General features: G+C 42.7%; 2 protein-coding genes across 6 annotated transcripts in view; one reads left to right on the forward strand and one right to left on the reverse strand.

Annotated features, from left to right (window-relative positions):
• RNF13 (ring finger protein 13) overlaps nucleotides 1-2,119 on the forward strand; it is a 318,726-nt gene extending 316,607 nt beyond the window's left edge. For both annotated transcript variants that reach the window (XM_029615493.1, XM_029615494.1), the window contains one exon: nucleotides 611-2,119. In XM_029615493.1, coding sequence (XP_029471353.1) covers nucleotides 611-966 — 356 coding nt within the window. In that variant the 3' untranslated portion in view covers nucleotides 967-2,119. The remainder of the gene's footprint in view (nucleotides 1-610) is intronic.
• PFN2 (profilin 2) overlaps nucleotides 1,810-13,643 on the reverse strand; it is a 57,871-nt gene continuing 46,037 nt past the window's right edge. For 3 of the 4 annotated variants that reach the window (XM_029615497.1, XM_029615498.1, XM_029615496.1), the window contains one exon: nucleotides 1,810-3,965. In XM_029615497.1, coding sequence (XP_029471357.1) covers nucleotides 3,868-3,965 — 98 coding nt within the window. In that variant the 3' untranslated portion in view covers nucleotides 1,810-3,867. Of the gene's footprint in view, nucleotides 3,966-4,165; nucleotides 4,286-13,643 lie in introns of all 4 variants that reach the window. The other variant, XM_029615499.1, reaches the window with a different exon arrangement.

Genomic DNA, 13,643 nt, shown 5'->3' on the forward strand with positions numbered 1-13,643 from the left:
AATTCATAAACATAGTTAAGTGGAAGGATGGTGTAGTAGTTTAGCCTGTTCAAGGAAAGACTGGAATTGAAGTGCAGAGGCCCATTCCCACAGCTGTAAATTCAGATATGGCCCTGTTCTACCACAGCTATCATTTCTGTAGAATTAGCTGAATTAAAGTTAACTGGAATATTTGACATTCCTACTAAAAATTTAAACTAGTTACTTTCTGCCCAAAAAGACACAGGAAGGAGGCAGATAGGATATGTGCTTACAACTGATCACATGCTTTTTTTTTTAGGACAACTGTATACATAAGACCTCTAGTGAAAAGGTTCAGTGTAATGGCAGCAAATGAAAATCTTGCAGGATTATGAAGCTTAAGGAATCTGAGAATCACTATATAAATTTCATGTGCAGGACACAACAGTATGCTTGAGTGTAAGGATGGTAACATTGCAGGTAGTATTTAGCTAAGACAGCCACCTTGGAATTACATCTAAAGCACTATACAAAAAAAAATGTTCAAATGAAATTAATTATAAACCAGAAAGATTGCCATCAGCTCAAGAAATAGGGGACGTGTTTAAAAAAAAAAGCTAACTTGCTAATTGTTCTGTTTTTCTGACAGCATATCACTCAAAGTGTGTGGACCCTTGGCTAACAAAAACTAAAAAGACCTGTCCGGTGTGTAAACAAAAGGTTGTTTCTTCTGATGGGGATTCGGACTCTGATTCTGACAGCAGTCAAGAAAATGAAGTCTCAGAACACACTCCTTTACTGAGGCCTTTGGCATCCTCCGGCACTCAATCTTTTGGGGCGCTGTCAGATTCTCAATCTCAGCAGAATGTGACAGAATCGTCAGAATATGAAGATGAAGATAGTGTAGCTACAGATAGCAGCGATGCAGATGAACAGCATGAAGAGAGCATTGTGGTTCAGCTGCAGCACAGTGCTGAAATGGAGCCAAGCAGCAATATTGTTTGAAGTTAAGCTAAATACTGTCAATTTTGCGAACAAAAAGTATTCATGAAGCCACTTTACATATATAAACAAGGCACATGTTAATACAATAGCTGTAAATACTTTACTACAAATGAAGGCTAGGCAGATGTTCTTAATACTCATCTACTAGAAAATCATGAACTTTTCTGTAAACTGAAGTATATTCAATATATTTACTGGATTCTGGCTGAAAAGCAAGCAATATTGTAACACACCCAAACCAAATTCTTCCCTTAAGTAAAAAAATAAACCTCCCATTTTAAGACTATGCTAGAGTCCACACTAAGAAAAGCTGTCATTCTTGCTGACAAACTGCTAAAAATGCAACCAAAACTAAATTTAGGGTGTTTTGTTTGAAAAGCTAGACCAAGATTTAATTTGTGGCCAATGCCAGCTGAATTTTCATAGCAATAAGTGACAGAAGAAAGTGCAATGGGTAAGAACCCTAAGTCATGTGTATACTTGTATATTAGATATTGAAAGGTAAAGTTATAATATACAATGTACATAAACTGTTCTTGTATGTATTCCATATAGTCATACAACAGCAACATGTGCCACCAGATTGTGCTACATTTATGAAATTCAGAGTTTAAAATTGCCTTTGAGTTTATGAGTTTTACATTTCCAGTTTATAGTAGCAATGTTTGTATAGGAGGTTACTGTCATTAAATATATAGTTAAATGGGATAAGCAGTGAGGTTAACAGATTTACATTACAGTAAACTGGTTAAGTTGGGGCAGGCAGGAAAATAACTTTTGTCCCTTATTCCTCAAATTTCAAAAGCCACTTATTTCACACAAGAACCACAGTCAAACTGGATATTGGTTGGAATAAATTTTATTTCATCTGTCTGTAAACAAGGTGTTTTAGTTATGGCATTTTTTGAAATGCATATTAAAATCAGATGAGTTAGACTGTATCCCAGATGTAATAAAAGTGCAGGGAAAGAAATGGACAAGATTGTTTAAATTTGTACATAATCCACAAGGCCCAAACAATAGAAGCAAATACTAGAATGTCCCCATAGCAGTGCCATTCAAGAGAAGCCCTCACCAATCACTTGAAATTGATCTCAAGTAGTAACAGTTCATTTGTTGAATAATATGGCACGGAGTACATATTTAAACAAAACATCACAAAACAGCCAAGTCAGTTATCCAATACCATCTCCCATTTGTTCTTTTGTATACAGAATGCACTTTTAATTGGACATGAGTAAACTTCCATGTGCTCTAGTCACCTGACATGTACCTAAACTGTCAATTTAAGCACAGTTAACCAGTTTTTGCAGCAAGGGTCTGACAAGTCAAATACTATTTTATTTAGAAATGCTTTTTTGCTGCAACAATTAAGAAAAACCTTATCCAACATTGGTATTGAAGCTGCAATTAAATGTTACCAATTAATGATCTGACAAATTAGTCAGATGTCTTGATTACCAGTACATAACTAAAGGTGGTAGTTTTATTTTTTCCCCACACACAATGGACACCACATTTTTATAAAATCCCAAGCTGCAAATAAAATTGGTCCTATGAAAACCTGAAACCCTTAGTAATTATGTTGGGCTAATGTCCATAAAAAGTAGCCTTATACAGTGCAACTGCAGAACAGGAGCTGGCAAAAAAAAAAATGTAGCCAAGCTACTGACTGATGGAATGTCCCTTTCCTTGAAAAATCAAATATATCAAGGCTTTGTGTTTCAAGGTGAATTTATTCAGGTTTTTCAAAAGTTAGAATATGCCCATACCTTTTAATTTCAGACAAGATTTCTCTAGGCCTTAGGTTTTAAAGTCAAAGTGGGTCTATGTGCACAACAATTCTGTCAACAAGTATGCACTTTCCAGGAAGATTGCTTTGTTAAAGGAGGTTTTACATTATGCCCAAAATTGAGCATACTATTTGGTTACTATAAGCTTTAGACTTTGGAAGTAAAAATTGGAAAGTATAAGTTAAATAAGCATACTTATCTCTAAGCTTTAACATTGCATCATGTAATGACAAATGCCATGCACACAGCCACTTCAACTTCAGAGGAACAGGATTAGCATGAATGCTGGTTATCTAAAGGGGCACTGATATTTTCTGAATACAAAAAACGAAACAAGGAGTTCGTGACTGGAGTTCTGCTTTAATTGTGCACTTCATTTAAAAAAAAAAAAAAAAAAAAGGGAAAGTAGTTTGGTACTTGATCCTTAAGTCTGGGCAATTCTGGCAAGATCACAGGAGGAAGTGTATTTGCACCTTCTGAAGCAGTTTTACAATTGCACTATCAAGAAGCAAGTGCTTCTACATGTAAGGTAAGACCATACTGAAGTGCAATACCAAACACTAATTCAAGACATTGCAGCTCGAAATTAAATACAGTGGTATTTTGAAAGTTGAACAAATGAAGCACAGTATTAAAAAACAGGGGATGCAAACAAATTATGAAATGGAAAAAGGTAGGGAGAAAGATAGATATGCATGCACTTTCCTCCCAACCATGCTCTACAGAAAGGAAGACTAAATGAGCCATATAACTGCTCAAAGTGCTGAAAAGGCATTGATCAAATTATAGATTGTACAATCGGCACTTTGTTTCATGTTATTTAAATTTGAAGACAGTATCACATTAATTGCTCAGAAAAAGCAATTCCCAAACTTGGCATATCCCTCTAATCCAAACCTCATGCATATCATCTTTGTGTACTGTAATAATGGTGTGAAAACATGGGATTGTTACATACAGTGGTTAACAATGAAAAGGGTAATCTGATCATGACATTAGAAAAATCTGGGTAAATAAAAAAAAAAATGTCACTACCACCCACAGTCTGGTAGCATTGTGAACAAAACTGCATGTGATGATAGTTGACAGCTAGATGGGGAAAGGCTGCTTAGCATCCAAGCTGGCCCAGGTATGTAGACATTTGATGCGCTTTCTTGTTGAGCTGCCCTCCATGGATACCTTCTTTTGCCATGACTAAAATCAATGCTGGAGTACACAAGGAAACAAAAGAAGATGAATAAAGATGACAAAAGATGAACAAATAAAAAAAAAAGACACACCTTCCCCCACCAACCAAGGGATACAAAGGAGAAACAGGTTTACACCCCATCACCTGTATTGCTAGTAACATTTCCAAAAATATAGGTGTTATGTTCACCAACAGGAAAGTTTAGTAGCAATTTTACCTTAATACTTATTTCTGCCTAACTAAAACCCAGAGTCTCTCAAATATTTTGCCATCGAGAATGCCTTCTTATTCAATCCACCTCCATGGACCCCTTCTTTGCCCATTGAAAAGACCAAAACTGAAAGAAAAAAGGAAAGAAAAAGGTTTTAAACATGCAGAGAAAAGACAGTGAAGTTACAGATGCAGTATTACTACATATGCAAAGCAAATTTGTTAATAAGGTAGAAGAGCATTCTAACAGGATAGCTTTAAAGTCAGAAAACTGCCAGTTAGTCAGAGTTAAAGGATTTCAGTCTTTGGCAAGTAAAGCATATCAGATTCAGAAAGACAGTATTTACAGATGTGTTTAAGATTCAAAATTCAAGGTAAGTAGGTAGCTATGTCTTGCTTTTCTTATCCTAGCCTCACTACAAGGAATTTTCCCATTTTATATACCCTTATCCATATTACAGCTGCTGATTTAGAGGACATTGCAACACAAGGGCAGAGAAAGCTTTGTCACCATAACCTGACAGTTAAAATGTCTAGTGATCAATTTGAACATGCCTAGAAATAATGAATGTATAATTTTGATTTAGAAAGTGTCCATTATCTAATCAAGATCCCAAAATTATTTCAAACACATACAAGCCTATCCCTGCAGTGAAACACTAGACAAATCAGCTCATTTTACAAGAGATGTCAAAAGGAACATAACCCATTACAGCTGTGTAAAAAGTACTGAAATGTGTCCAAAGACAATCATTTCATTGGGAAAAATTAAATAGTTTTGATTCCTACAAAAGCCTCATGTATCTGAAGCGTTCATGCCTTAAAATACTTTTAACAGGAAAACATTGGTTCAGGTTTCCTGTAGTTCTAACAAATTTAGAACAGGTCAGTATTAAGAATCTGTGTTCAAGATGTAGGAATATGATCTCTTGTAGTGCAATATTGTTTTGGTTGGATGCTGTATGCATTTGAACAGCCTACAAACGGGGGTAGTCAAGGTAAATAGTACTTCAAGTATCAGATACATACTTAACTGCAAAGTGAAGGGAAAAGCAGAGATCAATTGGGATTTATGAAACTGTAAAACTAAATTGGACAGACTAAGCCTAATGGTTCTGTCATTCTGTTAAATGTTTTAATGCATCAATGCTCAAATATGGTTTTATTCCCCTACTGCATGCTAGAGGGGGAAAAAAAAAGCAGCTGCTTCAGAGTAAGCCAAGCCTCAGAATATATTATAGCCATGTGATGTCTTCCCCTAGTGGGTGTTTGCTTTTGAAGGCAAAAGGGGTCCCCAATAGATCAGAGTACATTTCAGAAAAATATGGCAAACTCCACATCAGATTTGGTCTCTAGCAATTGTACCACAAGGCATCTAGAACATGCTGTGGCTCTTACGGTGGTGTCTGGACAAGCCATTTCAAACTGATTTCATTTTTCTTGCCTTTAGGCATTTCTTTCCATTGCCTCCCCCCCCAAACATTTTAAGCAGGTTGATGTAGATTACAGCACAGCATAGACAGATTCCAAAATGTCAACACCCCCCACAAAACAAAAGAACTCAGCTTTAGAAAGCCATGCCAGTTGAGTTACATAAAAGAAGTTGGTACTGAAGCATTTTAAATATCAACAGCCTTTTTCATGGCAGATTCACAACACTAACATTTTTTGGTCCTAGCATGAAGGCAGTAGTAGCCAGTTACATCAAGCTCACTAGAATCCATTTTTCATTCTGATTAACCCTGAGATAAAGGGTGAATTTTTTTTTTAGCTCTTAAAATAGTTGAGTAAAAATATTTTTACATGCCATGGAAAAACTAGCTATCAGGCCAATACAGTAAAGTGTGTCTGCAGTTACCCTGTTTCTAACCCGCTTTCTACTCACAATTTTGCCGCGTTAGCCCAACCTGCAATTCACTATCCCTTTTAACCCATCCTTACCGCTTCTTTAAATCAACGGGTACCCCTTCCGCCTGCGGCATGTATATGAGATGTAAACGATCGGATCAGCTATTCCCCCCCATTCAGTAACACGCGCCCCGACTATCGCCTTTTTAACCTGCAGTTGAGCCGTGCGTTTAACCTGCTAATTTACCTCCTACCCCTGCGTTAGAGGAAGGGGTAAGGGTAGACAGAAAACTTTCCCCCAGAAGAAAACCTAAAACCCCCTCCTCCCGAACATGTAAAATGTGAACTGTAACCAACTTTTTTGTTTCTTTCAGCCCTTTCAGCCTTCTGCCATCCTCTGGAGGGGGCAGCTGGCAGCGAAAGCGGCTTCCCATGGCCCTCGCCGGCGAAGATGGACAGATGCACGCCCATAGTGCATGGGCACTCAAGCCACCGAAAGCACATGCACGGGCGTGCCATACACCATGACGTCACGCACATGCGTTCATGTGCTTTCATTGGCTTGAGCGCCCGTCAATTTGGGTGCTCTAGCCAGCAAAGCGCATGACGTCACGGCGCACAGGTGTGCGTGTGCTTTCGGTGGCTTGAGCGCCCGTGCACTACGGGCGTGTGTCAGTCCATGCTGGCGGGGGCCGCTGGAAGCTGCTTTCGCCACCGGCTGCCCCCTCCGGAGGACGGCAGAGAAGGCTGAAAAACAAAAAGTAAGTTGGTTACACTTATTCACATATTTTACATGTCGAGTCGCTTCGGGAGGAGGGGATTTTAGGTTCTCTTTGGTTAAAGTTGGGATCCACTTTCTGGTGCCTGTCATTTGAAATGACAGGTACCAGCACACCCAGGATACTGTATAGGCGCTGTATAAAGCAAAATGGATTGCGCTTCATGGGCGTGCGTTGGACACAGCTTGAATTTGAATGTGGTTTTAACAGTATCGAGCAGTAGGTGAGCCGGACTGTGTGCGGCAAACGCAGGTGTGCCTGGCACTAATGCAGCTCTTCCTGCTGCTCCTTACTGTATCGGCCTGTATTAAGGAGAACAAAAAAAAGCAGAATTGCTTATCTAATGTTATCTAGAGCAATGATTTTCAACTGGTGTCATGACAGTGTTGCCAAGCACCAGCAGGTGTGTCACAGCTCCCGGTGTCCTACTGCCACGGTTGCATGTCCCTTCTCACATTTTCCTGCCCTGGCGGGCCAACGGGAAGCCTCCTCGCTGCCAGTCTGAGTAGGAAGGGAGGAAGCCTCAGATTAGCCTGTGGGGCATCCCATAGCAAAGGAGCCCAACCATGCAAAGCAAGGCTGCCACAGAAGCCCATCCCTGTGGCTAAGAAAGTCGAGGGGGGGGGGGGGGGAAAGACGACTGGCTGTGGGCCCTAAGGAAGAGGACCATGAGAACAGAGCTTCAGCAGCCACTGCTGCTTCTAGTGTGCGCTTTTGACCTGCAAGGGAAAGGAGTAGGAGAGTTGCTGGAGAGGGTAAGTAAAGGTGGCTTACATTTTTCTTGGACTACCATTTTAATTGGATATGTGATGTCTGCTTTTTTGAAATATTTTATTTAGACAATTTAATAATTTTTATGTTTAATTGTTGGATGTTATTTTGTTTGTTCATCAGCTGTTTTGTAACATTTATTAGGATAGTTTTACAATTATTTCTGTGTGGGGATCTATAGCAACTTAGCTTGTTCTGTTTTCCTAATAGGTGTATTGGTGTTTAGAGCCTGGTTTAATATTTGTAGTGTTGCCTTGTTACTGTGAGTGCATTCCATAATACAGGTGTAACTTTGTGCAGGTTAGTTTGTGTGCATTATTGCAGATCCTGGGACTGTGTTAGGTGTTGTATTTCTCTTTCCATTTCTCCAGGTTTGCACTGCATGCAGAGTGGCTTTTTTGGTTTTCCATTCCAGTTTGTCTCCATATTTATAATTTGTGGTCTTTCTATAATTGAAGGTCAGTTCTTTGTGTGTCTGAGATGAGGTATTTTACTAGCATGTAGGTATTTGTATCACTTATTTGTTGTGTTCTCCATAGAACAAGCATTAGTGGTAAATTACTGTCTTTTCATAAAGAGGAGTATTGTCTGCCAGTAAAGTGAGTTTGTTTTGCTTTTACTGAGATGTCAGAACCAAAATATTTTTGTATGGTGAGATATATGGGCAATGCCCTAGTTCTGCTCTGACCCATTGTTGGGGATTGAGGGGTTCCTGTGGATGCAGAGTATGTTTACATTTAGCCCCGTGACAGTCATGTTCAGTGTCATGCACGTGAAGCATCTGTCATGTGTGTCCCAGCCAGAAAAAAAAAAAAAGGTTGATACCACTGATTTAGAGATAGCAGGAGAAGGGATAGGTAAGAGATAAAGCCCAGAAAGGAAGGTTGACTTCAAACTTTGAAACTGAACATGCTATATACCTCTACACCTCCATGTGGTGCTCCTTCAGTTCATAATTTAGTTTAGACAGAGAACCAATTCAAGGGGAGGCTAATGGATTTTAATGAGGACTAACAGCTTGCTGTCTTGAAAAAACTTGTTATAGGTAAGCAACTTTGAGAAGCAGGATGGTAGTCCTACATGGAAAATTCCTGGCTAGACTGCCCTGCATGGAGAAGAAATCCAGCACCATAGCAATGGGCAAAAAGCTTTCTGGTGGCAATAGGTCCCCTCCCCCCAACAGAGGAAGACAAACCAAAAAAATGGGCTCTAGGATGGGGAAGTAGGATTTATAGCTTAGACTCCTCAGGGGAGACTAGTCAAGCTGTTACAGTGAAGTCCCTGTTCAAGGAATAGCGATAAGAACATGTGGAGGAACTCAGTTTTGCAGCCTTGTAGATTTCCTCCAAGGAAGCTCTTAGGTAGGTTACAGACATTACCAGGACTGACATTGAGCCTTGACATGATCCAGATTCTGGCCTGCCTGGGAACAAGGAATTACACACTGCTAATCAGATAGAAAGAGTGCACTAAATGACAATTGCAGGTTTGTTAATGTCAAAACAAAAAACTTTTTTTAAAGGTATTTCTGCACATTGTAGGCAAAGCAGATTACACACTTTATAATACAATTCTAGTCCAGACTGTTCACTTTTGTGGACATGTGGCTTGACGCAGGATGTTTGTAGCATAACTGACTGGTTGGGGGGGGGGGGGTGGGAGTAACACTACTTTAGGCTGGAACTCAGGGTGGTCTGGTGCAGCCATCTTATTATGAAGACTTGGTATAAGAGCAGATAAGTCATGAGGGGTAGCAGCTAAACTCAGCCAAAAAAGTTGGGTACTTCAGCTTACAGGAGCATGCCATGCTGAAGTCAAGTAAAGCAAGCCCAGCATGAAATGGACAACTAAAGGCTGTACAGGGATTGTTTACCCTCTGTATCAGGGTGCTCAAATGGGGTGGGGGCCCTGGCTGGCAAGGGAGTCAGTTGTACTGTCCAGGCTGGGCACTGCAACCCCAATTCAGGGGAAAGGGATCCAAGGCTCGTTTGCCTTGAGACTTCTGGAGAGAGATCAGGCCCTGTTTGCATTCTTTCTAAACAGATCTGCCACAGGTGAGTACCATTCATGGAATGTCTGGTTTGCTACCCACTGTTCCAGGACCAGATTCAGTCTGTCCACCAGACATTCTCCATGCCTGTTGCTGAAGACCATTCCCTGAAAATAGACCCAGTCCCACATCTGGATAATGACAGGAAGTATAATCCTGTTCCTCCATGCTCATTAATGGAGGAGAACATTGCTACTCAATTTGTCCATCTGGATGAGGATAAAAAAGTTTAGCTAAACTGATCCCTGAAAGCCTTTGCACCTAGAGTCTTTGGTCTGCTCAGGAAAAACTTTCAGATTTCCTAGTGCCAAGACTGGTACAGTACACTCTAAATCTAAAGTCCCTCTATGGAGGCTCCCCCCAGCCCAAGTTTAATACATCCCTAGGAAATGTTGCACCATAGGAATTTGGAAGGACATTCCCCTGGCCAGACTTCAATGAAGTCAGCCACCAGGATAAAGAGTTCAGAGGTTAGGTGATGCAAGCAAATGTCCCGAAGATCTTGAGTGGCTTGATTCCACTAATCTGAGGGTCCACTGGATTCTTCCATGTGAAAATTGCCAGAGGAATAACAGAGCTTAAATGGTCCATGTTATTCTTTTGGCAGAGACCCAACCACCTCAAAATGTTCTCATCCTCCCCACTGCAGATATTAGTGCAATAATCCTCTTGTGGGATGAAGGCTCTTGCCAGAGTTGTCTTGCAAAGCTATGAATGCCAATTGAGATGACAAGCTAAAATACTACTTGGGATAGTTCATGACAAGAGAAAAAAAAACTTTCAACCCAGATGGAGTTGCTCATTGGTTCTGCAGTACCACCATGCAACATGCTCTTGACTAGGAAGGGAAATGCATGCACCTCTAGTTTGCATAAGTGTGCTAGTGCCACCAACACTGCAAGACATTTTTATGAATGCAGTAGTGTCAATGCCAGGACAAAGAGGAAAATGTGATATTCTCTATGAATCCTTTACTTTCCTGTTACCTGAAGTTTCTGTAGATGTAAGTATCCTTCAGATCTCACAAGCAGGTCGATACAGCAAGGCCGTGTTAGAAAGAGTGCGGCAGTGCCGGCGCACCCTCGTTCCCCGCACAGTCCTGCTCACATGCCGCTCGATACTCTATTTAAATTGCTTGCAAATGCAAGCCGCATCTGCAAAGCGTTAGGCAAAGAGTTAGGCCCGCGCAACCCATTTTACTGTATAGGCGCTTAATACAGCGCCTACACAGTATCCTGGGTGCGCTGGTACCTGTCATTTCAACTGACATTTGAAATGACAGGTACCAGGAAAGTGGATGGTTCCCCCCCTCCCGAAGCAAGGCGCAGGCGAAAATTAACACAAGTGTAAAAAACAAAAGTGTAAAAAAATTTAACTTACTGGTGGGAGCCAGCGGGCGCGCGTTCGAGGCAGGAGCGAGTTAGAGGCGGGAGCGCGTTCTGTCAGAGGCTGGAGCCAGCAGGCAGGTGATTGTCAGCCCTCTCCCCTCCTCCCGAAGCAAGGCGCAAAAGCAGCCTTGCTCCGGGAGAAGGGGAGACAGGACAAGCAGTGTAAAGCGAAAAAAAAAAGTAGCAAGAGCAAGGGGAGAGAGGATGGGCAATCCTATGCTCGGGATTGCCAGTCCCCCTTCCCCCTCCTCCCGAGGCAGGCGCGAAAAGCAGCCTTGCTCCGGTAGGAGGGGAGAGAGGACTGGCAGTGTGAAGCGACCAAGCGACTTTTTTTGCAGCCCTCCGGAGGAGACTGCCATCAGCAGAAACGGATTGCTGCTCCCGAAGATGGACGCCTGCACAGGGGAAAGCGGCCCCTGTGCGTGCAATTGGCCGCTCAAGATGTGACGTCACATGCCATGACAAACGTCACGTCACATCTTGAGCGGCCAATTGCACGCAAGTGTCCATCTTCGCCAGGAGGCAGGGGAGGGGAGCCGCGATCCGTTTCTGCTGATGGCCACTCAAGACGTGACATCCATCTTCCTGAGCAGCTGGAGGTAGGAGAGGGGAGCCGCGGTCGTCTTCGCCGATGTCCAGATGGGGGACTGCAAAAAGTAAGTTGCTTCACACTGCCAGTCCTCTCTCCCCTCCTACCGGAGCAAGGCTGCTTTTTGCGCCTGCCTCGGGAGGAGGGGAGGGAGGACTGGCAATCCCGAGCATAGGATTGCCTGTCCTCTCCCTCGCAATTTGTTTTTGCTTCGGGAGGAGGGGAGAAGACTGGGGCTGCCCCAGAGACCGGCACCCATGGACGTGGCCAGGGCAGGAGAGCGGGGCTGGGGGAAAGTTTGCCGCCTACCCTTACCCCTGCCTCTAACGCAGGGGTAGGGGGTAGGCGGTAAGTTAGCAGGTTAAACGTGCAGCAAAACAGCAGGGTAAAAAAGGGATAGTCGGGGTGCGCGTTACTGGATGGTAGGGAATAGCTAATTCGCTCGTTTACATGCAATATACATGCCGCGTGCGGAAGGGGTTGCCCGGGGATTTTAGGACGCAGTAGGAGTAGGTTAAAGGGGGATAGTGTATCGCAGGAAGGGCTAACGTGGCCGGAAAGTGAGTAGAACACGGGTTTGGAGCGGGGTAAACGCGGCCGCACTTTACTGGATAGACCTGAAGCTTAGCTAGTCTCCATTTTCAAGGAAAGCAGAGTGGCTTACCTGTAACAGGTGTTCTTACAAGACAGCAGGATGTTAAGTCCTCACATATGGGAGGGGTCCCCCTTCAGTCTCGATTTATAGTAAAAAGTACATGTGAAAAATATAAGAAAACCTAAGCGAACCCAACTCCACGGCGTGGTGGGCAGGTTTCATGAGGACTAACATCCTGCTGTCCTGTAAGAACACCTGTAACAGGTAAGCAACTCTCACATGACAAGATGGATGGTAGTCCTCACATATGGGTGAGTACTGAGCTGAGGATGCCCGAGCAAAGCACCAAATGCACCCAAAGATGTGCAGGCGGCACAACAGGGGTGGAAATTTGGTTAGGAGGGCATCCTGAACGGGTCAGTGGAAGGATGTTGGGTAGTTAAACTGAAAACAAAACAAGTTGCGTAGAACAGACTGGCCAAAGATGGAATCTTGCCTGCCAGCCTTATCTAAGCAATAATGGGCTGTGAAAGTATGGAGAGAACTCCAAGTAGCAGCCTTACAAATATCAGCAAGCGGTACCGAACGGAGGTGTGCTACTGATGTTGCCATGGCCCTGACAGTGTGCTTTTACACAGTCTTGTAGCAGAATGCCTGCTTGCTGGTAGCAAAAGAAATGCAGCAGGCTAACCAGGAGGAGAGGGTCTGCTTACCCACAGGATTTCCCAATTTGATGGTATCGAAAGAAACAATTGAGTGGATTTCCTGTGGGCAGACGTGCAGTCCAGATAAAAAGCTAGAGCACGTTTGCAGTCCAGGAAATGCAGAGCCTGTTCTCCTGGGTTGGAATGGGGCCTGGGAAAAAAAGGTAGGTAGGATAATAAGATTGGTTACTATGAAATTCAGACACTACCTTTGGCAAAAATTTAGGGTGAGTGCAGAGCACTACCCTGTCATGCAGAATCTTAGTGTAAGGTGGGTAGGTAACTAATACCTGCAATTCACTAACTCTGCAAGCAGACATCATCGCAAGAAGAAAAACTACCTTCCAGGTGAGAGATCACAGGAGTGGAGAAGCTCAAACAGAGGTTTCATGAGCCATCCCAAAACCACATTAAGGTCCCAAGCAGGGGCAAGAGGGTGCAATGGAGGTTTTAAATGGAGCAAGCCTCATGAAATGTGATACTAGGGGTTTTGTGGAAATGGAAACATTACCTATACCCTTATGGTACTCAGACACTGCATTAACATGCACCCTGACAGAGGAAGTTTTTAGGTGCCAGAGAGTCCAGGAACCTCGCAGTGGAACAAGTGAAGGGGTCTATGGACATGGAAGAGCACCAGACCGTAAACCTCTTCTATTTAGAGTGATAAGACCTTCTCGTTGAAGGCTTTCGTGAAGCCACCAGGACTCTGGATACAGACTCTGAAAGGTTAAAAGGTTGGAGTATTAACCTTTCAACAT

This window comes from Rhinatrema bivittatum, chromosome 9, assembly GCF_901001135.1.
Source record: "Rhinatrema bivittatum chromosome 9, aRhiBiv1.1, whole genome shotgun sequence".
In the NCBI taxonomy this organism is placed as follows: domain Eukaryota; kingdom Metazoa; phylum Chordata; class Amphibia; order Gymnophiona; family Rhinatrematidae; genus Rhinatrema; species Rhinatrema bivittatum.